This window comes from Capra hircus, chromosome 4 (assembly GCF_001704415.2).
Source record: "Capra hircus breed San Clemente chromosome 4, ASM170441v1, whole genome shotgun sequence".
Taxonomy (NCBI): domain Eukaryota; kingdom Metazoa; phylum Chordata; class Mammalia; order Artiodactyla; family Bovidae; genus Capra; species Capra hircus.
The window spans coordinates 113132202-113159294 of NC_030811.1; the positions used below are offsets into that span (position 1 = coordinate 113132202).

Sequence of the window (27093 nt, forward strand, 5' to 3'; positions counted from 1 at the left end):
CTGTCAACAGTGAAACATTTACTCAGTGCTCAGGTGCAAGTACCTGGGATTTTACTGGTGTCTGCATGAGAGTTTCGCAGTTTTCTGGGTCCCAACAGTCTTGAAGCTCAACTGCATGGAACCTTGTAATCCCTCCTCTCCCCCACTCCTCCTCCTCTGGCTGCTCCTTGGCCTTGGGGAAGTTGTGGCTGGCCTGTGGCTTGGAGCGAGGGAATCTACTGGATATGGGTGCCCAGAGGAAGGTCTCCTATGGGGGGTGGTGCTTCTGCTCCAAGAGGGGGCTTAACAGAGAGTGAGAAAAAGTAGGTGGTGAGAGTCTTCAGTGTTCACGTGTTTCTGGGCACATGGTGCAGAGTGAGAGGTTACTTGTGAAGTGGCGCCTGCCATGCATCGGGAGATGCTGGGTGTCTGCAGTCAGTGCAGAGACTGGAAGCTTGTGGAGAAAAGAGGGCTGGTCCTCATGTTAGCCGCATCTGTCGCTCCTGCTCTGCACACAGTGACTCATGGCTGCATCCTGGGTGCTCAGGCAGGAAGGGGCTGATGCGGAGCTAGTGCTCCTGGGCGAGGTCAGTCTTCTGTAGACGCGTGGATGGACAGTGGACAGACTCTGCCTGTTGCTCTGACCACACCTGCCCGTTGGCCATTCTCCCCAGGGTCCTGAGGGGATGGAGGTCCCTTGGCAGGTGAGTGAATCCAGAGGGGACACAGCACATACTTCCTACAAACAGGACCCACCCGGCAGGCCCCGCTGCCAGGGCCTCACGCTGGGTCCCTGGATGTGGTCGTATCCAGTCCCGAGGAGGCTGGCGCTGTGGCGTCAGGATCATGGGCACGTGGTTTTGGGCCCCCTCCATGTGTCCGCGGATGAGAAAGAGCCGAGTCCTTGCGGGTGGACTGCTTCCAGAGTGGGCCGTCAAGCGCAGCTGAGGAGTCCGGGAGAGTGAGGGCTCTGTTCTCGTTTCAGAACTCTTCAGGATGTGGGGCTGACGCCGCACCAGCACCAACAGGCTCGAGTGCTCTCGGGGGGCACGCGGAGAAAGCTGTCCATCGGCATCGCTTTCCTGGGCTCGTCGGGGACCGTGGTCTTAGATGAGCCCACCAGCGGGGTGGACCCGTGCTCCCGCCGCGGCATCTGGGACATCCTCCTCAAGTATCGACAAGGTGGGGCTCGGCGGAGCGCTAGCTCTCTTCCCGCGATATCACGCACGGGGGCGGTGCTTTATCCTCTCCTTCCGTCCTGTCACCGTGAAGGGCTGCGCTCCATGTCCTTTTCCCGCGACATCACGGAGGAGCGCGGTGCTTTATCTTCTCCTTCGTCCTGTCACCGTGAAAGACGATATCGCTCTATTCTTTCTTGGATTTTGAGGTGGAGAGGAATGAGGCCCGTGTCCCAATAATGATACGGTATCCTGGAGAAAAGAAAAATTCCCGGACTTCCCTGTTGGTCCAGTGGTTAAGTCTCATTGCTTCCGGTGCAGGGGAACTAAGATTCCACACGCCGTAGGGCACGCCTCCCCCACCTCCCCCCAAACAATAAAAGAACTTCCCAGGGGCGCATGGAGAAGAGACACACCCATCGTGACCTCCCCGGGGTATTGAGGGTCTGGGGGTTGTTCAGACCAGCAGTGGTGTCTTTCGAGCATGTTACGCATGATGCGAGCGGACACAGCACTCATCTGCAGTGGCTTCCATTCTGGAGTAATTTTGGGATCATCAGAAGGGGTGTCCCAACTACAATCTGGAAAAAAAGAAAGTTTCCTCACTTTTTTCAGTGAGGAAACAGACACAGAGAGAAGGGTGTGGGGTTTGCTTAGAGCCAGCCTCAGAGGCGGTTCACCCAGCCAAGGGAGGAGCGGAGATCTGGTCTGGAGGCTTTGGGTTTCTTGTCTTTGTTAAGGTGAATTTCTAACGTAGGACTTTAGATGGGCAGTTACTGATTTCCAGCTTTTGATTTCTTCTGTGTGACAGCCAGGAAGCATTGCTATGGGCATTTTGTATAGAAACCCTGGAATTTGGAAAGAAACCTCAGAAATAGGGGAACATATCTTGTGCTTCTAGACAAGGGTGGGAGGGTCAGTGGCAGGGTTATTGCTGATCTTGTAAAACATAGTTTTGCTTTTCTTTTTGCCCTTTTGGGTACAAAGCCTTTCTGACTTGACCTGAAACCTCCACTTCCCTGAGTCAAGTTAGGATTTTCTCCTTAAGAAATGCAAGGAGAAGGGACCCAAGAAAAGTCATTAAATTGTCTCCTTAGCGCAGGAAAGATGCCCCTGTCACTTAAAGCTTAGTCTGGGGTCAGGAAGAAGCCCTGAAAGGACCATCTTGTCCTTTCTATTCCGGAAATGCAGAGGAGATGCAGAAGGACACATGAAAATGAGACGCAGGTGTGGCTTTCTATTCCTTTCTGGGCACTGGCCTGGGCTGGGCGACCATTTCAGGACCATGAGGTTGTGCCAGGGGTACAGATTCATCGGACCTGGTGCAGCTACATCAGAGCTCATAAGGCTGAGCAGGACCCTGGCCCAGGGCTATGCCCAGGGTGGGTGTCCTGAACTTTCACAGTTCCCAGCTTCTGGACTGAGAGGGAGCAGAGCCTGCCAGGGAGGCTGCCTGGAGGGACTAGGTGGGCCCTGGAAGCTGGGGGAGCCAGGGGGATGGCCAGCCAGCCAGAGTGAGGGCCCCCAGGGAGTAGGAGGTGCTTGAGGCCATAGGCTGACCTTGTCCAAGGCTCTGCTGTACAGGTAGGGCAGGGACAGGTCTGAGCCATCACCTGGGGCCAGGAGACACGGACCACATTGCGTCCGAGCACCTTGCCTGCCCATTTCCCCAAGATCCCATGCATCCACTTACCTAAGGCCTTCTGGGGAGGAAAGTAGAGACCAGAAATGAAAACTCGTGACTTTTGAACATCATTTAAAGGGACAGATGGAGTTTTGAGATAAAACAAATGTAAATCATTTCCCTGCTCCTGGAGTGGGGGCAGATGACAAAGATGGGTGAGAGGCAGACAGATCAGTAGATTTTGTTTCCCTGCTCGCATGAATTGCATGCAGCTCGAATTTCATACCACAAGTTCATGGCTCTTGTTTACTTGAAAAATCAGAGCTGGGGTCTTCAGGGCTCAGCTGACAGAACATTTGAGTCAGGAGCGTAATTGTAACTGGATACAAAACCAGATCTGATAAAATTCTCAGAAATAGGCAACTTTCTTCAGATTCTCTTCTTAAATGTTTTCTCACTGTTCTTGGTCTTTTGGCAATGGTTGTCTTTCAGGGGCTCCTTGGAAGAGTCCCTGAGCTGACTAACATGCAGAATCAGTAGGATCAGGTTGGGGAGGGGGTCCTAGGAGGGAAATATGTTTTCCAGAATCAAAATGTAGCTGTTTCTGGAAACAGCCCCAAGCCTCCAGGCAGCTGGGCCGCAGCTTTGTAAACTAGATCTAAGCGCAGCATGAAAACAAGCGACCCCTGCTGAGTAGAAGAGGGCTCTGCTGGCAGAACTCCACTCGGTGTTTGGGGCTCTTTCTTCCTGGGGCCTGACCCTTGTTTCCTGCTGAGGAAACATGGTGGCCAGTGCTTCCGTGCCTGCCTTGGTGGGAGCAATAAGGGTGGAAAAGGTACCAGAGCAAATCAGTCTGCTCGTCCCCCTCCTGCTCCACACGTCCTGTATGACCTGGAGAAACGATCTCACCCCTCTGGGCAAGCAGTTTTCCTGTTTGCAAGTGGAGAGGATCATGCTGCTGGTAGGGTGGTGTGAGAAGTGTGCGAATGTTTATAGCTGAGCTCCTGGTACGTGGATGCTTGGCCAGTGGCCGTTCATCAGTGTTGTTAAACAAGAAAAGTGGGTGTGGGAAAGATCACTTTCTGAGGAGAAGGGTTCAGACACAGCACCCGAATCGGAGAAGCAGTAAAGACGAGTCTTACAGAGTGACACTTGTCCATTGAGGGTTGAGGTGTCAAGTTGCCTAAATGTCCACTGAAAAGCATCAAACATCTGTGAACTTCATCTACATTTTTGGGGAATTTACATTCCAGCTGACTTTAATTTTTAGATGATATGATTGTCTGCAAGCACATCATCTGGCCCCTAACTCCAGATCAGGGACTGAGCATATTTTCTTAGCCTTAAAGGAACTTGTGTTGTAAGGGGATTTGGCTTTGGTCTTTGGGGCACATGTCTGGTGAACAATAGAATAGGCACATACCTTTTAATGAAACTGGAGAAGGAAATGGCAACCCAGTCCAGTGTTCTTGCCTGGAGAATTCCATGGACAGGAGAGCCCGGCGGGCTACTGACCATGGGGTGGTAAATGTCAGACGTGACTGAGCACACACACACTACGTGGTGAAAGTGGCCGCCATGCCCCTTGCTCCTTGTCACTCTAGGGTCTACGTATCATGGTTTCCTTTTGATGTAGTTTTTAAAAGATGAATTGAGAATCCCGGTCTTTCTATCTTTCTCTGCTATTTAAAAATATAAACTCAGGTAGAGTTAAAACTGGGCTTCCCAGGTGGTGGTAGTGGTAAAGAACCCAGTTGCTAACGTAGGAGACATAAGAGATGCAGGTTCAATCCCCGGGTTGGAAAGATCCCTAGGAGGAAGACCTAGCAACTCACTCCAGTATTCCTGCCTGAAGAATCCCATGGACAGTGGCGCCTGGCAGCCTACAGTCCGTAGGGTCGCAAAGACTCAGGCATGACTGGAGCCGCTTAGCACACAGGCACACAGAGTTAAAATCATGTTCAGCCTTTGCTCTTGGAAAATTTGCTTTTGAGATAAGAATCAATCAGTGTGTTTATTCAGTAAATCAGAATAGGTAGAATTGGGCTTGATGTAGGCCTGTGGGGGAATGTATTGAGTTGGCTAAAAAGTTTGTTCAGAGTTTTCCGTCATGTCCCCAAAAAACTTCTTGGCCAAGCCAATAGAAAGTAAAAGTTCTGAGAGTGTCCCTTCATGTAACTGACATGAACTTTATGAAAATGCCTTCTAAGCTCTCTGGCCTCAGGCCCCCTGAGGTCAGTTTGGGCCCTTTCCTCCCCCAGAAAAGGCTGGAAATGTGACCAGATGTGAGAATTCATAGAGGATACATATAAGCTGATCATTTGTTTCTGCGAAAAGTGGCCACATGCCCTCTTTCTTCCTGGGGAGGCCCTGGCTCAGGCCGACCCCTCCCTCGCCCCCTGCCCAGTGCCCAGAATACTCTCTCTGTGGCCTTGGCTGCTGTGAGCTCTTCCCAGGAGTAGGTAAGTGTGGTGCCCCCCATGACTCATGGTTACATCACTTGACAAGGGCGTCAACCGGCCCCTTGGCTGCTACCCTGCCCATCACGGTGCTTACTGATGTTCTTACGCAGCAGCAGTAGTGCTTCCATAGGCCAGAGCTTCTCCTAGCATCCGGCAGAGGTGGTACTGAGGTTGAGGATGGAGAGTCAAGGATCAGAGGACAGAGAAGGATGTTCCGTTCAGCTGTCTCTCTGTGAATTTCTCCTCTACATCCACTCAGTGATCTGTCTCGGGGCTCACAGATGGGGCGACTGGACGCGGGGACACCCTGGCTTGCCCGTTAGTGCAACGCCTGGTGATGGTGGGTTTGCAGAAGCCACGTCCTAACCCCAGGGTATTTCCGGGGCTCTGATTTGAGGGGTGATCTCAACTGACTTAAAACCCTGTGATGCTCTTGATACCACCAACCCCCTGCCCCAGCTCCTCCACTGGAGGGAAGGGATGAACCCCCAGTGTGCTGAGCAGATCTGATGCCCCTTTTCCTGGGTCACAGGTCGGACGATCATCTTCACCACCCACCACCTGGACGAGGCTGAGGCGCTGAGTGACCACGTGGCCGTGCTGCAGCGGGGGCGGCTCCGCTGTTCCGGGCCCCCTGCCAGCCTGACTCAGGCCCATGCCCAGGGGCTCCACCTGACGCTCAGCAGGCAGGTGAGACCCTGGAAGCGGACATAGGGAGATGTGGCCCTCTTCGGTTGGGGAAATGGAGGAGACGAATCGAAACTGTTCCTCAGTTGCATCATTTCCACGTTGCAGTCACTCATTCAGCAGATCTTTATCCCAAATCCAGGCAGGGCCTTGCTGGCGTGGATCTTGGGGGAGGTGACAAAATAGGGTGCGTGCTTTCTGCACGGGGTCCTTGGGGGCCTCAGTCTTTGGGGAGGAAACAGTGTGCCCGAGAGAGTGATAAACAGAACGCGGTCACTGGTGGGCGGGGAGGTGGGAGGGTGCGGGATGAGGCTGGGAAGGGAGGTGGTAGTTAAGTGGAGACCTTTGTGCACAGAGGCCCTGATGCTAAAATAAAGTTTACAGCAATGAGTGGGGCCTCCCAGATGTTCTCTGTCTGCCAGGAGGAGTCAGGTGGGATTCAGGGCCCCTGATGGGAAACAGGGTTGGCCTGAGTGGCTGGCTGGGCACCACCATAGCCCCACGTGTTTCCAGGTAACTTTCTGACCCTGATGCTTGGTTCAGAGGCTAAAGCTCTACCATAGAAAGGGTGAAGTCAGAGTTCTCAATGAGAGACATCCTCATTGCCCTGTGTCAGCTGGGGGTGGGCCGGAGTTGCTCTGGGGCTGGGATTCAGGGCTGAGGTCTCTAAGTTGCCCCCTACCCCCTGAGTCTTGATGGTCTGACCCTTGGTGGCTCCAAGTCCAGGTTCTTACTTGCTTCCTCTCTATTCAGGGGGAGTGTCTTGCTGTCCTGCGGGGGAGGCCCTTCCTCCATGGGTATGGGTCTTGTCTCCCTTTTAGGAGGGCTCAGCCCCATATCCTGTGGCCCAGTTGCTGGGCTGGAGTGGCTTTCAGGATTCTCTGTAAGCAGCGAGGGCATCCATAAGCATAGCCCTCCTGGGGGCCTGTCTCATGTAACTGGGGACCAATTAGTGTTACATCTTGCCTGGCCAGCTTTCCCACTAGATTTAAATTTAAAAAGGAAAAGGTGTAATGCATCCGGAAATGCTGTTTCTTGATTTTGCTGCTGGGAGTTGAAACTGAAAAATAATTTGCTTAGGGGTAGAGGGTGTTCTTGCCTGGAGAATCCCGAGGACGGCAGAGCCTGGTGGGAGCACAGAGCTGGACACGACTGATGAGACTTAGCAGCAGCAGCAGAGGTGAAGCCAGTTAATGTAAATTTAGTACGTTTGGGCTTGCTTTCCTTACTGTTCCCTTGCTTTCTTGGAGGTAGCCTTCTGTTCCAGAGGCCGATGCCCTGAAGGACACAGCTTGTGCCACGTCTCTGATCCAGACCTACTTCCCGCAAGCATCTCTTCGAGGCAGCAGCCAGGGCGAGCTGAGCTACGTGATCCCTGAGGGTGCAGACAGAGCCTGCTTCAGAGGGCTCTTCCAGGCCCTCGACCAGAACCTTCACCAGCTGCGCCTGACAGGCTACGAGCTGTCAGACACCACCTTAGAAGAGGTACCTGCTGATGAGAAATACTCGAGTAGGCTTTTCTGGTTTGTGCTTTGCCGCTGTGCATGGGAGAGACAGCAGGGAAGGACGTGCTGGGGACCCTGTGCATTTTCATTAATTTCCCAGCTCTGATTGGTGGCAGGCATGGCATTTATATGAATTTAATGCACTTGATAGGTGACGGTGGTTCTTTAAGGGGGGTAGCATTTTTATATTTGAGAACTTTGATTTCTTTAACCCAGAAGCATTAGCTCTCCAGACAGTTTCAGCAGCTGGTCCTGTTTCCTCGCCTGGAGGCGTTCTTCTCTTTTCTCTCTGGACCTGGCTCTGCTCAGAAGTCCCAGCCCCGCCCTGGGAAAAGATGGGCAGAAGCTCACACAGGGGAACAATGCTCCTCCCATCTGCTCCCCTCCCGTTTCCCCTCCCCCAAGGGAAACCGTGCAGGCGCCCGCCCCTCGGAGTATGGCTGTGGTTTCTTCATGGGTGCTCCAAGGACCCAGAGGCATTTTTTTCCTCCAGGAGGAAGTTGCTATTTTGTGTACATAATCCAATGGCAAGCTGTGTGTCGGGGCCTTGAGGTTGATTGTGAGCCAGATGTGAGTTTTACAAAGCACTGCAGATTTCAAATAAAAGTCAAGTGCTGAAGATTAAAAATGTCTGGAAAGAACCTTGGGCCACCTTCTCCATATTACCTGAGAATAGTAATAGAGTAACACTCGGGACTTTCAGTGGCCACAAGAATTAAAACACTGAGGCTCCTAGAACGTCAAAGGCTGAACTTCTGGTTGGATTGTGGAAGGGGTTTGGGGGCTGAAGGCACATCCCTGGGTGGGTTAGTGATGCAGTGGGTAAGGCAGCCATTTGTGGGTAAATCAGTGTGACTCCAGGGGACAGCGGCCACTGCAACTTTTCTGTTGAATAAGTGGTCATAAAAGATTGGAAAGCAGTACAAGATCTGCGGTGCTACAAACAGCTTTTATGCATAGAATGTATTTGATTTACCCTTCCTAACTCTGTAACTTATTATTCTTGTTTTAAGGTTGAGGCTCCAATAGGCTAATTTGACCCTGAATTGAGAGCTTATAAATGATAGTGCTGCTCTTGGACCTAGGTTTTCTGAGAGTGGGTCATGTTGAATGGGTCACCTTGGGGATGATGCTCTGGCTTCCATGGACCGTCAGCTGTCCTCTTGTTCTTGTGAAAAGAACAGTTGAGGCCTATAGGAGGACAACAGGGGGCAGCCTGATTCACAACCAGGAAGGATGGATACGAGCTGCTTCCTCAGCCAGAGCTTGGAGTCCTGAACCCTCTTTGTCAGGGCCGGCTTTCCTTCTGTTGTCCTTCCAGCTGAGACACGGATGCTTTCCCCATTGAAAGGCAGCTCTGATCCCGCGATCCTGGCAGCTCTGCCTGCCCCACTATGGTCCTCTCCACGACCCCCTCTGACTTGCCATCTTGCGCCTGGGATGCTGAGGGTCTTCTGTGCCCAGCTGCACTCCGCTGTGCTGGTGCACGCTTGGCTCAGTGGTTGCTGATCAATGTCTCCTTGAGAGCTTGCTTGGAGGTTCTAGTAGGGGAGCACAGCTGCTTGTACACCCTTGACTGAAGCCTGATCCTCCTCTATCAGGGATGGTCGTCCTTTTCAACCGAGCTCGCAGCTTTGGGAGGGACACCCACGGAGTGGTGAGGGAAGAAGGGCATAGCCCCCTAGGCAGCCAGGTCAGCCAAGTCACCCTGGCGATCAGCGGGGTGACAGATGTCGCAGCCAGATCGCCCTCACATCCTGATGAGTGTTTGCTGACTGGTGGTGTGTCCGGCTTGTGGGGACAGCCTGTCACCGTGGAGGCGGTGAGTCTCAGCCCATACCCTCCTCCCTCCAGTACCTGCAGCCTTGAATGAGTCATTCAACTCCTGAGCCTCAGTTTTGTGCTCTTTAAAATGGAATAATTATTCCAGGAATTACCTGTAATAGTTAAATGCCTGGAATGAACCAGGCAAAGTAGTAAAGGTCCTTCTTGCCTTGGAATGTGAGACTGTTGCTGGGGCTTTGGGGTAACAGTGGAATTAAATTGCATGTATGCTCTAGGAAAAGGCACCTCTTGCCCAGGGCTTTTGGCGTCACCCGTCCTGCCTGTGTGGATGTAGCAGACGGGGCATTTCCCAGATCCCCTCCCATGATGCCTGAGTCAGCGGGGGTCGGGGTTCTCCTTTGACCTGGGTGGATGGCCCGGGCATCTGCTTGGAGCCCCGGCTGGTCTGGACTGTGTTTATGCCACACACCACTGGCCACTGTCCTCTGAAGTCTGGGTGACCAGTCTGAGTCATCCAGGAATCTAATCACTAGTTACTAGGAAGCTCGTGATCTGTATAGTTAGGAGTGTCTGTGTGGTGTGAATCACAGCTTCTCTGCAGATGGAGAGGAGGTGCCTTTGGGCGTTGTTTCGCCAGCCTAGGTCACTTGAAAAAGAAAACGAGTTTCTTTTGACTTATAAGAAGAGGGGATTGCCAATCACGCGCAGACATGTTATGCGGTGTCTCTCTGGAGTCATCTTTGTCCCTGGGTATTTCCTAGTGTATGTTGCCTGGTGTGGACAGATGGACACGTGTCCTGTGCTCTCTGGACTCAGCTAGGGCCGCCGGGCCTGAGGGGGCATGGCTCAGCCTTTTGGACCAAACAAACTCACCAGTAGCAATGAGTGTTCACCCTTCTCATGTGTGTGCTCACTTATTTATGGCTAAAGCCATAGCTAGAGCAAGTGTTCCTTCATGTAAGTGGCATCTTACTCTGCTGCCGGAGAAGCAGGGAACCTCAGGAATCCTGTGATGCTTGTTGTGAGGTGGAGGGAGGTGTTGGGGAGGGATCGGCCTGTTTTATGGCTTTAAGCATTGCAGGGAACGTGGTGAGGAGGGTCTTTAAGTTCTGGGCAGATGCTTAGCTTTTAAATGTTTCGTTAATCAGCACGCTTCATGGAACTGGTCAGTACTGTCTCAAGACAGCATGAACATCCAAGGAGAGACTTACTGAGAACTATGCTTTATGTAAATCAGGTCCTTCAGTATTCTTAGTAACTCCCCCTCTTCCCCCTCTCTCCTTCCTTCCCTCCCTTCCTCCTTCCCTCCTTCCCTCTTTCCTCTCTCTCTTTTTCCCTAATTGTTTCCTTCTTTTCTTCAAATGATGGTTGTGGCTGCATGTTCCAGCCCTGCCCTGATATTACAGCAAGGAAGCTTCTGGAGGAGAGATGGCAGCCCTGCCGCTTACCTCTTTGTTTGTATCACTGATATCATCTGCCAGGTCTTTTTAAGCCAGTTGTCTCCTTCATAAGCATTATTCTTGTTGCGTGCTGAGTTGCTTCAGTTGTGTCTGACTCTTTGCAACCCCAGGGACTGTAGCCCGCCAGGCTCCTCTGTGCATGGGATTTTCCAAGCAAGAACACTGGAATGGGTTGCCATGTCCTTCTCCAGGGCATCTTCCCAACCCAGGGATTGAACCCGGGTCTCTTAGAACTGCATTGGCAGGCAGTTCTTCACCACTAGTGCTACTTGGGAGGCCTCTTATTTTGGTAAAAGCTAGACTAATTGATGGAAAATTGACTGGAAGTGCAACAGCAAGCTGTGGCCTGCTGGAGCAGAGGAAACAGTGAGGTGACCACGGTCACACTGTGGACCGTGGCTACATGGCTGACCCAGGACATGTGTGGCGATGCCTTAAGTGCTCGGATTCTTATCCGCTGACACGGTTCATCCCGGGGTAGACACGGAGGTGTCTGTGTGCTCCCCTCATGCCTGGGCGATGATGACCTGCCTCAGGGAGCCCTGGTCTGGATGCCTCGTGGGATGGCCCTTGAGGTTTTGGCAGAATTCAGGGAGGCCTAGCCCAGGCGCTGGACGTAGAGCCCACGGGTTGTGGTCCTGCCTTCATGCTGTTGGCACGTCTGCCCCCTGCGCTCCGTGCCTCCACTGAAAATTGGGTGCCCTGAGGAGCAGAGAGCTGGGCTGATGGAGGGAACCCCAGCGTAGGCCTGGTGTGGTTCAGTGTGACTGGGGCTTGCGTGGGAGGTCTGGGGTTCCCTTGGGCTGACCATGTGGCTGGTGGCAACAGAGTGCAGCCTGCGGCCCCTCTCCCTGGATGGGGCATCCGTGGGGCCTCCACCCCATTGCGTGGGAGTGTCCCTTCTCCTGCTGGGCTGTTTCACCTGCCAGCCTCCTCGCTCAGCCTCCCCTGGGTCCCCCTCTCGTGGCTTCTCCCTGATTTCTGACCACACCCAGCTCACCCCCGTCTCTTTCCTCTCTCCTCTGTGGAGACCTTCAGCTTGTTAGGAATCTGCCCAGAATTTAATTTATTTCTATTTTCCTTTATATAATTTGCATCTATTTATTTATTTTTGGCCAAAGGGCATGTGGGACCTTAATTCCCCAGCGGGGACTGAATCTGTGCTCCCTTCAGTGGAAGCTCAGATTCCCAACCACTGGATGCTGAGGGAATTCCCTTCCCAGAATTCTAAATTAGGTTTGAAATCTCACTGCATATATATATATGTGTGTGTATATAAAAGAATCAGGAGTTACCCAATTAATGCTATTTATCTCAAGCAGTATCCATTTCCCCATAACCATTATCTTTATGACTACATAATTTCTAACATAAAGCATTTCCCTCGTGCAGTTTCTCACCTCTGCCTTGTAGGGCACTTAAATCGTGTGTAGTGTTTCCATACTGTCAGGAAGATGGTGCAGAGCTCGGTGAACAGGGTGTGGGGGGCGTTTTGCTGTCCTCGCCTTAGAGTCAGAAGTGTGATTTCTGGGACAAAGATATGAACCTTCAGACCTGTAATCATGCACCTGTTTGTAAGCCCAGCATTTTTTCCCTGAGTTGTCCCCTGTCCCACTGGGGAGGAGGGAGTGTGAGGTCCGGGGAGTGAGCGGGTCTTGCGTTGTACCTGCTGTCAGGGGAAGCCCGTCCTGCATCCGAGGCTGGAACTCCGTGTTTCTCATTCCTAAAAGAGACAGATCTTCCCTAACTTTCACACGCAGTTTTCATCTGGATCGAGTAATATAATAATACTGAGTACAGGTTACAAATAGCAAGGAAACACACCAAGGTGAAGACTTACCAGTATTACTTTTCCTGCTGCTTGTTTCCAGGGTACCCGTGCAGTGATTTACTCTGAAATTAAAGGTTTCTTTATATTTTTAATGTCATGATCAGTGTTCCATCATAGCATGACTTCTAACAATGGTTTTTATGCTGTATTCCTTAAATATTCCTTTCTGTTTAGTATCTGCCTTTCTTTTCCAAAATATTTTTACTTTACCCATCCATGTTCTTTTTTGAACACTTCTTTGATTTTGTTGAGCTTTAGTTGATGTAAAATGTTGTGTTAGTTAAGTTTCTGGTGTACAGCAAAAGTCATTCAGTTATATATATATATCAGATTATTTTCTATTATAGTTTATCACAAGATATTGAATATGGTTCCTTTCGGGCATTTTAAAATCTTCATTCTTTTTACTCTTAAAAAAATATTATTTAAATTGCACGCAGTAAAATGCACCCTCAAGCACTGTGGCAATTGCAGAGGATCACGGGACCTCCACCGCACTGGACACACAGAGGGCTCCGTGCTCACTGCTTCTCGAAGGAGTCGTTCGGCCACACACCTCGTCTCCCTGTAAACTGCCTTTTCTCTTCCAGGGTCCCCCTCCCCCCACCTCACATCCTGTTCAGTTCAGTTCAGTCACTCAGTCGTGTCCGACTCTTTGTAATCCCATGAATTGCAGCAGGCCTCCCTGTCCATCACCATCTCCCGGAGTTCACTCAGACTCACGTCCGTCGAGTCGGTGATGCCATCCAGCCATCTCATCCTCAGTCGTCCCCTTCTCTTCCTGTCCCTAGTCCCTCCCAGCATCAGAGTCTTTTCCAATGAGTCAACTCTTCACATGAGGTGGCTAAAGTACTGGAGTTTCAGCTTCAGCATCATTCCCTCCAAAGAAATCCCAGGGTTGATCTCCTTCAGAATGGACTGGTTGGATCTCCTTGCAGTCCAAGGGACTCTCAAGAGTCTTCTCCAACACCACAGTTCAAAAGCATCAATTCTTTGGCACTCAGCTTTCTTCACAGTCCAACTCTCACATCCATACATGACCACAGGAAAAATCATAGCCTTGACTAGACGGACCTTTGTTGGGGAAGTAATGTCTCTGCTTTTGAATATGCTGTCTAGGTTGGTCATAACTTTTCTTCCAAGGAGTAAGCGTCTTTTAATTTCATGGCTGCAGTCACCATCTGCAGTGATTTTGGAGCCCCCCAAAATAAAGTCTGACACTGTTTCCACTGTTTCCCCATCTATTTCCCATGAAGTGACGGGACCAGATGCAATGATCTTTGTTTTCTGAATGTTGAGCTTTAAGCCAAATTTTTCACTCTCCTCTTTCACTTTCATCAAGAGAATTTTTAGTTCCTCTTCACTTTCTGCCATAAAGGTGGTGTCATCTGCATATCTGAGGTTATTGATATTTCTCCCAGCAATCTTGACTCCAGCTTGTGCTTTTTCCAGGCCTGCGTTTCTCATGATGTACCCTGCATATAAGTTAAATAAGCAGGGTGACAATATACAGCCTTGACATACTCCTTTTCCTATTTGGAACCAGTCTGTTGTTCCATGTCCAGTTCTAACTGTTGCTTCCTGACCTACATATAGGTTTCTCAGGAACTTCCAGATGTTCAAGCTGGTTTTAGAAAAGGCAGAGGAACCAGAGATCAAATTGCCAACATCTGCTGGATCATTGAAAAAGCAAGAGACTTCCAGAAAAACATCTATTTCTGCTTTATTGACTATGCCAAAGCCTTTGACTGTGTGGATCACATCCTGTTAATCATCCCCAAACAAGCCCAATGAGGAGTCACAGAACCAGCTACTCAGTTACTTTGAAAGTCTCATCTGCTCCTCCAGTTGCAATAATTTCCACCTGCTATGTTTAGTACACGCTTTGTGTGTAATAGGTACTAAATAAATATTGATTGATACAGTCTCATCTCTCTTCTCTCGCTCACACACACAAAGATACTAAAAAAAGAAGATATCTGTTGTTAGGGGGCAGCCAACATTTTATATATCTCAGATAGGAGATTTAATGAAATATTTTATAGTATATATGGATCTATTTGAGAAAGCTTTCTTAAATTGAAAAAAGATTAAGCACCTTAAAAAAATTCTTTTGTTTGGTATTGTCTGTAAAATACCCATCTCCACCAATTTTGTGTCTTTACACTTGGCGAGTATTGACTTTGCTGTCTTGAGTCTTGATCGATTACGGTTAGCGGGGCTGTAACCGCACCCCAGGACGTTTTCTTTTGTTTGTCTGCATTCTGCCTGCTGACTTCCTAGTGGGCCAGGAGGGGCTGCCAGCAGCATGCCTGGGTCTGCAGCTGGAGCCCAGGCTTCACTTGAGCTGCGATCATATCCTTATAAGTCACAGTCGCTAAACAGGCCCCAGGCCATTGAGACTGGGGTGTGGAATTTGTGGTCATCACGGTCTTTATTTTGGCAAGTACATACCCACTCTTCTATTGATGCTTTCAAATTGTGGTGCTGGAGAAGACTCTTGAGAGGCCCTTGGACTGTAAGGAGATCAAACCAGTCAATTCTAAAGGAAATCAACCCTGAATACTCATTGGAAGGACTGATGCTGAAGCTAAAGCTCCAATACCTTGGCCACCTGATGCGAAGAGCCAGCTCATAAGAAGAGACCCTAATGCTGGGAAGGATTGAAGGCAGGAGGAGAAGGGAACAACAGAGGATGAGATGATAGGATGACATCACAAACTCAGTGGGCATGAGTTTGAGCAAGCTCCTGGAGTTGGTTGGTGATGGACAGGGAAGCCTGGTGTGCTGCAGCTCATGGGGTCACAAAGAGTCAGACACCACTGAGCGACTGCACAACAACTCCAGTGCAGGGAGTAGTGTTTACTGTGTGTAGGGCTGTGGGCCAGGAGAGCGGGAGCCCCCAGGCTGCAGATGAAGTCTGTTTACAGCTGTCTCTAAGGCTAAGACAGAATCTGCTGATGCAATGCACATAGGGTGGATGTGAGTAGCATGGTGTTGAACAGACTAACTTTTGGAGCCGTTTTAGGTTCACAGCAGCGGAGCAGAAGGTACCAAGGTGTCCCATACATCCTCTACACCGCCGCATCCCCCTCTCTCCCAACAGCGTGCCCTCCATGATTAGTGTCCTAGGGCAGTTTTAATATACCTGAAGCTTTTAGTATTTTAGGAAGTTAGACTGCCCATGTGAGATGGGCAGTTTCTTTCCACCGAGCCTGCTGAGTTCCTCTAGGAGGGTTTCCTTTGTCTCTCTGTCAAGAGGATCCTGAGTGTCGTTCCCTCTGGTGCCTGAGCTTGGATGCCTTCATTTTACACAGCATTAAGAGGATGAAAAAATCAAGTCTGGAGTGGGAGTAAGGACCTGACATTCATGTTCTAGTTGTTGCTTTTACTCTTTGAGAACAACTTCCAAGAACAAAGAGCCCCCAGGCAGGCTTCGCCCATCGTGTTTCAGTCATCCCACCCTTGCCCTTAAGAGCAAAAGGATCTGATCCATCAGCATGAGTCTCGCTTAGCTCACTGCCCATCTCTGGAGCAGCCATCAAGCAGGAAGAATCCCTGTTTCCTTGACTTAGTGATCTGGATGTTTCTGCAGATGATTGAGCCCTCACTTTGCGGTGCTGTGGGTTCCTCCTGTTCACATTCTGGCTGGAGAGTCACAGGAGGGCTGCCTTGTCTCTTTGCTCCCCACTGCCTGGTGCTGGAGGTCCATCCATCACACTGTGACCAGAACTTTGATCGTCCAGGTTAAGCGGTGTCTGCCAGGTATTTCCCCTGGAAGCTGATTCCTTTTCCCATCATTATTGCTTATTTTTGAGGATGTGCTTTGAGATTCTTCAAATTCCCATTCTTTCTTAACTCCTCTTTCCCCACTGGTTTTAGCCCTTTTCCATGTTCTTTGTGGGTGAGACATCTGCCAAGGGGACAATTTCGTAACCCCAGTGTGGAGTCTACATTTTTAAATTGACATTAACATAAGGAAGCACTCTATCTTCACCCTGTCTGTTGATGTCCATAGTGACACATGGCTTCCTATTTTGTTCAGTGAGCTACAATTCATTGTGATAATTATTTACTTGGAATTCACCTCAGAAATAGCCAGTGGACCCCACTGGGCCGACCTGTGTCTTCTAACACGTCCCCCCATCTTTGAGCTCCAGATCCTATTGTAATTCCCAGGAGCTAGAGTCATTGTGTCTCCCAGGAGTCTGGCTGCTGGATGCAGTCATGGTCAGGAGGGGCTGCTCCCTCTGATCCCTTCCTGGTGGAGTCTCAGGCTCTGCACTCACTCCGTCTCTCGATATATACTGAGAATCACTTGGAACCTCCAGAGCCGACGTATCCCTGGAACCCTGGAGCAGGTGATGCCTTTGTGGAAGCGGAGATTGCAGTGATGAGCTTTGAAGACAGAGGAAGGGGCTTTGAGCCAAAGAAACAGGCCACTAGGAGCTGAAAAAGGCAGCAGAGGGCCTCCTTCCTCAGCCCCTGCAGAGGGAACCCAGCCCTGCAATGTCCTGATCTTAGTCCCAGGGTCCATTTTAGATTTCTGACCTTCAGGATTATAAGGTGGCAGATGTGTGTTGTCATAAGCCCCATGTTTGTGACAATTTGTTATATCAGCAGTTGTGAACTCATTCAAGTTCTTTGAAATTATAGCAGTCCTTCTGTGTGCACGGTGTGACCTGGCAGCAGAGAGCCCTGCCCAGAATCCCGTGCCTGGAGAGGATTGGCCAGTGACTGTCTTATTCTTTATCATTTAAACCATCTCCATGATTTTATGTTCCATTGTTTTAAAAAAATGTCTCTGGGGAAGCTGAAAGATGCAGCTTATGTTACATTGGCCAAAGTTTGGGAATTCTTCCTCTGCTCACGTTCTTCCTGCAGTGATGCTGCCATTGTCTTACAGAGGTTGGTCAGTTTCATGAATTTCTGCAGCATCCAGGCAGAAGGCATCTTGCACTGGGTGCCTCCAGGATGCAGCCCATCAAGCTGGCACTTTCAGTGCAGGTCAAGCTTGGAGTCTAACCATGCTTGATGAGGGCGCAGGCTCAGCCCTGCTGTCTGAGGATTGATGGCCCGGTTGACATTGAGGTGATCTGGGACCATTATGGAGGTTAGATCCTGCAGCTCTTCTCAATTACAAAAACACAAATCCCCGAATGAAGGCTCCCCAACACCTGACCTTCTGTTCCTTTAGAGGTGCCATAGGCTTTGTACTTAAATCCATCGTTTTGTTAAATTGTCAATTGTTTTCACAGTGTTTAGTGTCCCTGATGTTTAATTTGGTCATTTCTTTCTTCTCAGTTTTATCGACATATAACATTGTATCAGTTTAAAGAGCACAACAGTATGATTTATGTATATATTGGGAAATGATCACCATTATAAATTTAGTTATATCCATCGCCTTACATAATTGTATTTTTTTTTGGTTATGAGAAATTAAAAAAATTATTCTCTCAGCTACTTTCAAATATACAATATAGTATTGTCACCTGTAGTCACCCTGCTGTACATTGTTGCCCCAGGCTGCTGAGGCTAGTCCATGTGATGCGAGTTCTGTGTTGTGCGATCTGTCGGGTGGTCTGCGAGCTTCTGAGGGCAGGGCCTCTGCCTTTGTTTTGTTTCCCCCTCCCAGGTACACAGGTACACCAGCACACACACACACTACACACACACACACACACACACACACACACACACACACACACACACGCTGCCTTGCTAGGAAAGGAGAAAGAGAGGGAAACTGTTAGAAGAGCAGATGAAGATGATTATCAAGACTCCCTCCTTTGTTTTCAAGGTATGTTTTGTATAATTCCCAATTGCATTTTAAAACCCAATGAAAATTCCCATAAAAATGAGGTACAAAGGAAGTCTTTGCTCAGTGAATGAATCTTGAGTTGCACTATTTCTGCTGTTTCTAATTTCGTTCTTAGTAAATGCACCGAGTGAATGCTGGTTTCACTGGGCCTTGGTGCTCGCTTCTTGGGATGACCGTGCTGATCTCACTGGGTCAGCTTAATAATTAAATGATGTGACATGTTGCAGGCATCCAGCTGTCATTATTCCTCCTCCCATCACTCTTGGGATCAGATATCACGAGCTTCCCATTTGGCTGGCACTGTCTTCCCAGCTTTACATGCAGACACATTCACTCTTTGCAACAGTTCTGGTTTTTGCATCTTATTATTCATACCGTTTATTAAATGAGGCAGTGAAGGTGCCGCATGGCACAGTGTTGCTGTGCTCTTCTTATTAAGCTATTGTTCCCACTTGTAGTAACTGCGAGGTCTGCAGCTTTTCCTTGGGGTCTTACTGGGAATCAGCAAGACGTTATCTTACCAATAAAAGCGACCTCATCAGATCAAAAGTAATGACACCTCATGGCTCATCACTAAATCGGAGGACTCAGACTCCTCTCAGCAGAAGTCTGCCCAAACTAATTCATCATATGCACTGAGAATGCGGGTCTCTCCCCCCTTGCCAGCTGCTTCTCCCCTGGCGCCCTCTCCCCATCTTCTCCTAGGGGCCACGGGCTCCTAGGAATGCCTAGAGTCGGTCAATATCTCTGCGCTCGTTCCCCGAAATAAACTCAATCAGGTTGGAAATGCTGTTTGCAGAGTCCAGAGTCCAGGGAGGCAGTGACTTGGAGTCAGAGCAGGAACCCACCTGGTGGGGAGGCTGCAGCGTGGCTGAGGTCAGGACCCCAGGGCTTTGCAGCAGCGGGCAGGGGTGAGGGGACATGTGTGTGCTGCCAGGGGGAGGGCAGCACTGGGCAGTGCCTGGCTTAGTGATGGTCCCCAGGAGAGGCTGAGTGGACCGTGACTGAGCAATGACTGAGGAAACCCACTGCCTGCTCCCCAGTCTGTGGCCATTATGCACTGAGTTTCTGTCACTCTGGTCTCGGGATGTGTGAGTCCTGTGTCTGTGGCACAAGGCTGACCAGACCTTTGCTAGGCGTGGAGCCCCTTCCTCAGAGCCCAGCACCTCTGCCCTCTCCAGATTGCCTCTCCTCACACCCTGTGAGGGTTCTCATCAGGGACACCCTCCCTCCTCTGCACGCGGCCTGTCCCCTGCCCCCCAGCAGTCACCCACAGACTCCTGTCCTCACATCTCCCTGTCTCCAGGCACATGCTTTTGCACCTCGCTCGTACTGATTTTGGGCCTAGTCCTTGAATTTAAAAAAATTTTTTATGGAAATATAGTTGATATTCAATGTTGTTGTGGTAGTGTTAGGTGTACAGCAAAGTGATTCAGTTATGTGTATGCATAGTAGTGTTAGTCACTCAGTTGTGTCTTACTCTTTGTGACCCTGTGGACTGTAACCCACCAGGTTCCCTTGTCCAAGGGATTCTCTGGGCAAGAATACTGGAGTGGGTAGTCATTCCCTTCTCCAGGGGATCTCCCCAATCCAGGATTGAACATGGGTCTCCTGTATTGCAGGCAGATTCTTTACTGTTTGGGCCACCAGGGAAGCTCTGTGCGGATGTGTGTGTGTACACACTCACACATATGTATATATGTGTATATATATATATATATATATATATGTGTGTGTGTGTGTGTGTGTGTGCTGTGCTGTGCTTAGTTGCTTAGTCATGTCTGACTCTTTGCAACCCCATGGACTTCAGCCCACCAGGCTCTTCTGCCCATAGCGATTCTCCAGGCAAAAATACTGGAGTGGGTTGCCATGCCCTCCTCCAGGGGATCTTCCCAACACAGGGATCCAACTGAAGTCTCCTGCGTTGCAGGCGGATTCTTTACTGTCTGAGCCACCAGGGAAACCCATGAATATTGGAGTGGGTCATCTATTCCTTCTCCAGGGGATCTTCCTGACCTGTGAATCAAACCAGGGTCTCCTACATTGCAGGCAGATTCTTTACCAGCTGAGCTACCAGGGAAGCCCATATATATATACATATATATGTATGTTTATATGAATATGTATATATTCTTTTTCAGATCCTTTTCCCTTATAGGTTATCGCAAGATATTCAGTATAGTTTCCTGTGCTATACCGTAGGTCTTTGTTGGTTATCTAGTTCTTTTATAGTAGTGTGTATGTAAGTTCATTCCAAACTCCTAGTTTATCCCTCCCTCCTTCCCCATTTGGTAACTGTAGCTCTGTTTCCTATGTCTGTGAGTCTGTTTCTCTTTTGTAAATAAGGTCATCTGTCTCATATTTTAAATAGAGCGTAGGAGCAATGTTTATGATGTTTTTCTTTTTTTCTGCCTTTCTTCACTTAATATGATCATCTCTGTGTCCATCCATGTTGCTGCAAATGGCATTAGTTCATTATTTATTATGGCTGAATAATATTCCATTGTATATATGTACCACGTTGTCCTTATCCATTCCTCTGCTGATGGACATTTAGGTTGCTTCCATGACCTGGCTATTGTAAAGTGTTGCAGTGAACGTGTGTCTTTTCGAATTATGTTTTTCTCCAGCTACGTGCCTAGGAGTGGGATTGCTGGGTCATGTGGTAGCTCTATTTTTAGATTTGTAAGGAACCTCCATACTGTTCTTTATAGGGAATGCTCTACATTCCCACCAACAGTGTAGGAGGGTTCCCTTTTCTCCATACCCTCTGCAGCATTTATTGTTTGTGGACTTTGATGACAGCTACAGCCCTTCGGTTTGAACAGTGAGGCAGGGCATCGGCGTCCAGCACTAACCAATTACTAACTTCAAGCCAGTTTATAGGACAAGCCTGTTTAGGTATTAAGAGGTCCCCGAGCCTGTGGAGAAGACTCTGTGGTGGAGATTGGCACACGTGGGTCCACCCACTCTGAATCTGCAGTGCAGCTCACGAGTTTCTGGCCTGATTCTTCCTGAGTTTCTCAGATGTTGGACAGCGTTTCACAAACCACAGTTGAATTGGATACTCTGTGTGATCGGCTCCACCACGCCCTGCCCATTCCTTCCTGGCGGCTTGGCCAGGACCGAGGTGCCCCCTGAGGTTCAGACTGGTTTTACTCACCTTTGTGTCCTGTGGGCAGGACCAGGTGGCCTCAGAGTTCTGTCCCTTAACTGAACAACCAAGTGAAATATGGTGGCTGTTTGGTGAATATTGTCATAATGACCCAGTTGGGTAATTGAGGCAGAAGAGGTGCAATGTGGAAGGGAACATAAAATAATGTGAAGCTCTTTTCCATTTTCAAAAAGGTATTTCTGCATCTTTTGCAAGATTCCAAGAAGCAATCTGATGCTGCCCTGAGCTTGGAGTCGGCACCCCCAGAGCCTGGTCCTGGTCACTGTAAGTCAGGGGACTTCTTTGCATTTCCACTGGGTGGGGGTGGGGGTGGGGGGGGCGTGAGGTGAGGCCCCCACCCTTACCGCCACCTTGTTTTAACGAAGTCAGGAAGAGAAAGACCAATACCGTATATTAACGCGTATCGGTATCTGGTACCGACAGTCCTATGTTCAGGGCAGCAATGGAGATGCAGATGTAAAGAACAGACTTTTGGGCTCAGTGGGAGAAGGAGAGGGCAGGGTGATTTGAGAGAATAGCATTGGGACATATGTGTTACCATATGTAAAATCAATAGTCAGTGCAAGCTTGAGGTGTGTGTGATTCAGGGCACCAGAAGCCAGTGTCTATGATAGCCTGGATGGATGAGCTGGGGAGGGAGGTGGGAGAGGGGTTCAGGAGAGAGGGTTCACATGTATGCCTGTGGCTGATTCGTATTGATATATGGCAAAACCCATCACAATATTGTAAAGTAATTGTCCTCCCATTAAAATGAATAAGGTTTAAAAAAAGTTGGAGAGGAAGAGATTAAGCACAGTGAGGGGTGTAATTGGATGGAGGCAGAAAGCTTAGTGTTTTTCTTTGACTTGAATCAAACATCTGTGTGTTTGTGGGACAGCTTTACATTTCTTCAGAACTTAATTTATCATAGAAGCAATGTCTCAGTATAGAAAACGAAGGTAACAGAATCAGTCCTTTTGTTTTCCTGCCTCACGAACAAGCCAGTCCAGCATCATTCTTGATGTGCACCTTGCATGCAGGGACTTTGCCAGGACGGGTTTACATGCAGAAGAATCCAAATGTGAGTCTTGTTCCCTGGAGCCTCTGTCCACTTGGGACTGAAGTGTGTTCCTGGGTCTCATGTGCAGATCTCCACACACAGGTGTCGGCCATGGAGCAGAACCCCGGTGTGTGACTGGGCCTCCGTGGAGCCGGTTCCTACCCAATCTGCAGGCAGTGACCCAGAAAGGAGGACAGAGTTGGGCTGAAGAGGCCTGGAGGTGGACAGACCTCAGAGGCTTCCTCAGAGCCTCCAGTTACATAGACCCGCAAATAAGTGACCAGAACTAAACGCTTCCGGATGTTGACAACAGATGTTTGGTAGATTGCATTCTCACAAGCAGCGTATGAGTTTCCATCGGCCCTGCTTGCTTTTCAGCTCCTGGTACTGTCAGGTTTAAAAATTATCTATTTTAGGCATCGTAATTGGTTTGTAGGGGTCTCTCATTGTGGTTTTAATTTGCTTTTCCCTAATGATTAATGATGTCGGGTGTATCTTATTCTAACAGCTCTATTGAGATAATAATTTACACGCCACGGAATTTGTCCATTTAGCACAGTTCAGCAGCTTGTTGTTTATTCTTAGTGTTGTGTATCCCTTGCCCCCATCAAGTTCGGAGCAAGTTGCATTACCACAGGAAGAAACCTCTCGTCAGTTTACCTGTCGCCTCCCCTGACCCCCGTGTGCTCCAGTCATAGGTAAGCTGTACTCTGCCGTCTGTCTCTGCGTGCTCGTCTGCTCTGGACGTTCGTACAAGTGGAGCCCATGGCACGAGGGTGTCTGTGTCTGGCGTCTTTTACTCGGCCTGATGTTTCTCAGGGACCACGTGCTGGTCTGTCAGTGCTTCATCCTTTGGTGGCCAGATCATGTTCGTTATCCAGATGCACCAAAATTGATTTGTTCTTTCATCAGCTAATGATCTTTTGGGTTGCTTCTGATTTTGGGCTATTATGAAGACGCTGCTATGAGCATCTGTGCATGAGTTATCTGCGGACATACATTCTCTCCTGGGCATGCATCTAGGAGTGAGATCACTGGTTAACCATGTAGGGAACTGCCGGACTATGATCTTCCTCCAGTTTCCAGCAACAGGTCCCTCACTTCCTCTTGAGCCTCCTCGGTGGCATCTGGTTTCAGACTGTCTAAAGAAGTTTAAGCTTACTTCACTCAGGATAATAATCTCCAGGTCCATCCATGCTGATGCAAATGGCATTATTTCATTCCTTTTAGTGGTTGAGTAATATTCCATTGTGTGTAAATACCACATCTTCTTTACCCATTCATCTGTCAGTGGGCATTTAGGTTGTTTCCATGCCTTGGCTGTTGTGAATAGAGCTTCAGTGAACACAGGGGTACATGTATCTTTTTGAGCTATAGTTTTGTTCAAAATATGCTCAGGAGTGGGATTGGTGGATCGTATGGTAGCTCTGTTTTTAGTTTTAAAAGGAACACTGTACTGTTCTCCATAGTGGCTGCACCAATTTACATTCCCATCAGCAGTGTAAGAGGGTTCCCTTTTCAGCACAGTCTCTACAGTATTTATTATTTGCAGATTTTTTTTTGATGATGGCCATTCTGATTAGTGTGAGGTGATACCTCATTGTAGTTTTGATTTATATTTCTCCAATAATTAATGATATTTAGCATCTTTCATGCATTGGAGAAGGAAATGGCAACCCACTCCAGTGTTCTTGCCTGGAGAATCCCAGGGATGGGGGAGCCTGGTGGGCTGCAGTCCATGGGGTCACACAGAGTCGGACACGACTGAAGTGACTTAGCAGCAGCAGCATCTTTTCATGTACTCTTGGCCATTTGTATGTCTGTTTTTGGAGAAATGTCGTCTTAGATCTGCCCATTTTTTTTTTATTGGATTTTTTTTTTTGATATTGAGTTGCATGAGCTGTTTATAAATTTGGGGGACTAATCCCTTGTCACTCACATCTTTTGCAAATATTTTCTCCCATTCTGTGTTTTTTTTTTTCTTTTCTTATGGTTTTCTTTGCTGTGCAAAAGCTTTTAAGATTAATTAGATCCCACTGATTATTTTTGTTTTTATTTCCATTATTCAAGGAGATGCCTTGGAAAAGATATTGCTGCAATTTGTGTCAAAGTGTGTTCTGCCTGTGTTTCCTCTAAGAGTTTTATAGTGTCCACTGTTATATTTAGGTCTTTAATCCATTTTGAGTTTATTTTTGAGCATGGTGTTAAAGAATGTTCTACTTTCATTTTTTTACATGTTTTTCTGGTGCAATTCATTGAAGATATTATCTTTCCTCCATTGTAGTCTTGCCTTCTTGGTCATAGATATGTGACTATAGGTATGTGGGTTTATTTCACGCTTTGCTGACCTATTCCTATTGACCTGTTGATCTGTATTTCTGTTTTTGTGCCTGGACCGTACTGTGTTGATGACTGCAGCTTTATAGTATAGTTTGAAGTCAGGGAGCCCAGTTCCTTCAACTCTGTTTATCTTCTTCAAGATTGCTTTGGCTGTTCGGCATCTTTTATGTCTCCATACAGATTTTAAAGATTTTTTGTTTGAGCTCTATGAAAAATGCCATTGGTAGTTTGATAGGGATTGTATTGAATCTGTAAGTTTTGTTGGTTAGTATAGTCATTTTGATAGTATTCATTATTCCAATCCAAGAACATCGTTTATCTTTCCATTTGTTTGTGTTATCTTTAATTTCTTTCATCAGTATCTTATAGTTTTCTGAGTACAAGTCTTCTGCCTCCTTAGATAAGTTTATTCCTAGGTACTTAATTCTTTTTGAGATAATGGTAATGGGGATTGCTCCCTTGAGTTCTGTTTCTGAATTTTTGTTTTTAGCATCGAAATGCAGCAAAATTCTGTGCATTAATTTTGTACCCTGAAACATTACCAGATTCATTGATTAGCTCTAGTAGTTTTCTGGTAGTATCTTTAGGATTTTCTGTCTATAGTATTACGTCATTTGGAGACAGTGACAGTTTTACTTCTTTTCCAATTTGGATTAGAATTTGAATTCCTTTTTTTTTTCTTTTTATTCTCTGATTGCTATGGCAAGGACTTCTGAAACTGTATTGAATAATAGAGGCGAGAGTGGACATCCTGGTGGTATTCCTAATCTTAGAGGAAATTCAGTTTTTCACCATTGAGAATAATGTTTGCTGTGAGTTTGTCATATATGGCCTTTATTATATTGAGGTAAGTTCCCTCTTGGTCAACAAAAGAGTCCAAAACTCAGTACTTGGATGCAATCTCAAAAACGACAGAATGATCTCTGTTCATTTCCAAGGCAAACCATTCAATATCACAGTAATCCAAGTCTATGCCCAAACCAGTAATGCTGAAGAAGCTGAAGATGAACAGTTCTATGAAAACCTACAAGACCTTTTAGAACTAACACCCAAAAAAGATGTCCTTTTCATTCTAGGGGACTGGAATGCAAAAGTAGGAAGTCAAGAAACACTTGGGGTAACAGGCAAATTTGGCCTTGGAATATGGAATGAAGCAGGGCAAACACTAATAGAGTTTTGCTAAGAGAATGCACTGGTCATAAAAAACACCATCTTCCAGCAACACAAGAGAAGACTCTACACATGGACATCACCAGATGGTTAACACCAAAATCAGATTGATTATATTCTTTGCAGCCAAAGATGGAAAAGCTCTATACAGTCAGCAGAAACAAGACCAGGAGCTGACTGTGGCTAAGATCATGAACTCCTTATTGCCAAATTCAGACTTAAATTGAAGAAAGTAGGGAAAATCACTAGACCATTCAGGTATGACCTAAATCAAATCCCTTATGATTATACAGTAGAAGTGAGAAATAGATTTAAGGGACTAGATTTGATAGATAGAGTGCCTGATGAACTATGGATGGAGGTTCGTTACATTGTACAGGAGACAGGGATGAAGACCATCCCCATGGAAAAGAAATGCAAAAAAGCAAAATGGCTGTCTGGGGAGGCCTTACAAATAGCTGTGAAAAGAAGAGAAGTGAAAGCAAAGGAGAAAAGGAAAGATATAAGCATCTGAATGCAGAGTTCCAAAGAATAGCAAGAAGAGATAAGAAAGCCTTCCTCAGCGATCAATGCAAAGAAATAGAAGAAAACAACAGAATGGGGAAGACTAGAGATATCTTCAAGAAAATTAGAGCTATCAGGGGAACATTTCATGCAAAGATGGGCTCGATAAAGGACAGAAATGGTATGGACCTAACAGAAGCAGAAGATATTAAGAAGAGGTGGCAAGAATACACAGAAGAACTGTACAAAAAAGTTCAATATTCTTCAATTTACCAAGTCTCGGTTTGTCGCCCAGCATGTGGTCAATCCTGGAGAATGTTCCACGTGCACTTGAGAAGAATGTGTATTCTGCTGCTTTTGGATGGATGTTCTATAAGTATTAATTAAGTCACCTGGTCTAATGTGTCATTTAAGGCCTGTGTTTCCTTATTGATTTTCTGTCTGAGTGATCTGTCGATTGATTCAAGTGGGGTGTTAAAGTCCTCCACAATTATTGTGTTATTGTCTATTCCTCCCTTTATACCTGTTAG

At 47.8% G+C, this 27093-nt stretch overlaps 1 protein-coding gene across 1 annotated transcript in view; it reads left to right on the forward strand.

Moving 5' to 3' along the window:
* Nucleotides 1-27093, forward strand: part of ABCA13 (ATP binding cassette subfamily A member 13) — a 389474-nt gene that overhangs the window by 170035 nt on the left and 192346 nt on the right. Inside the window, exons 39-42 of the mRNA XM_018047508.1 lie at nt 965-1161; nt 5776-5933; nt 7185-7415; nt 21684-21774. Of these exons, the coding sequence (XP_017902997.1) occupies nt 965-1161; nt 5776-5933; nt 7185-7415; nt 21684-21774 (677 nt within the window). The remainder of the gene's footprint in view (nt 1-964; nt 1162-5775; nt 5934-7184; nt 7416-21683; nt 21775-27093) is intronic.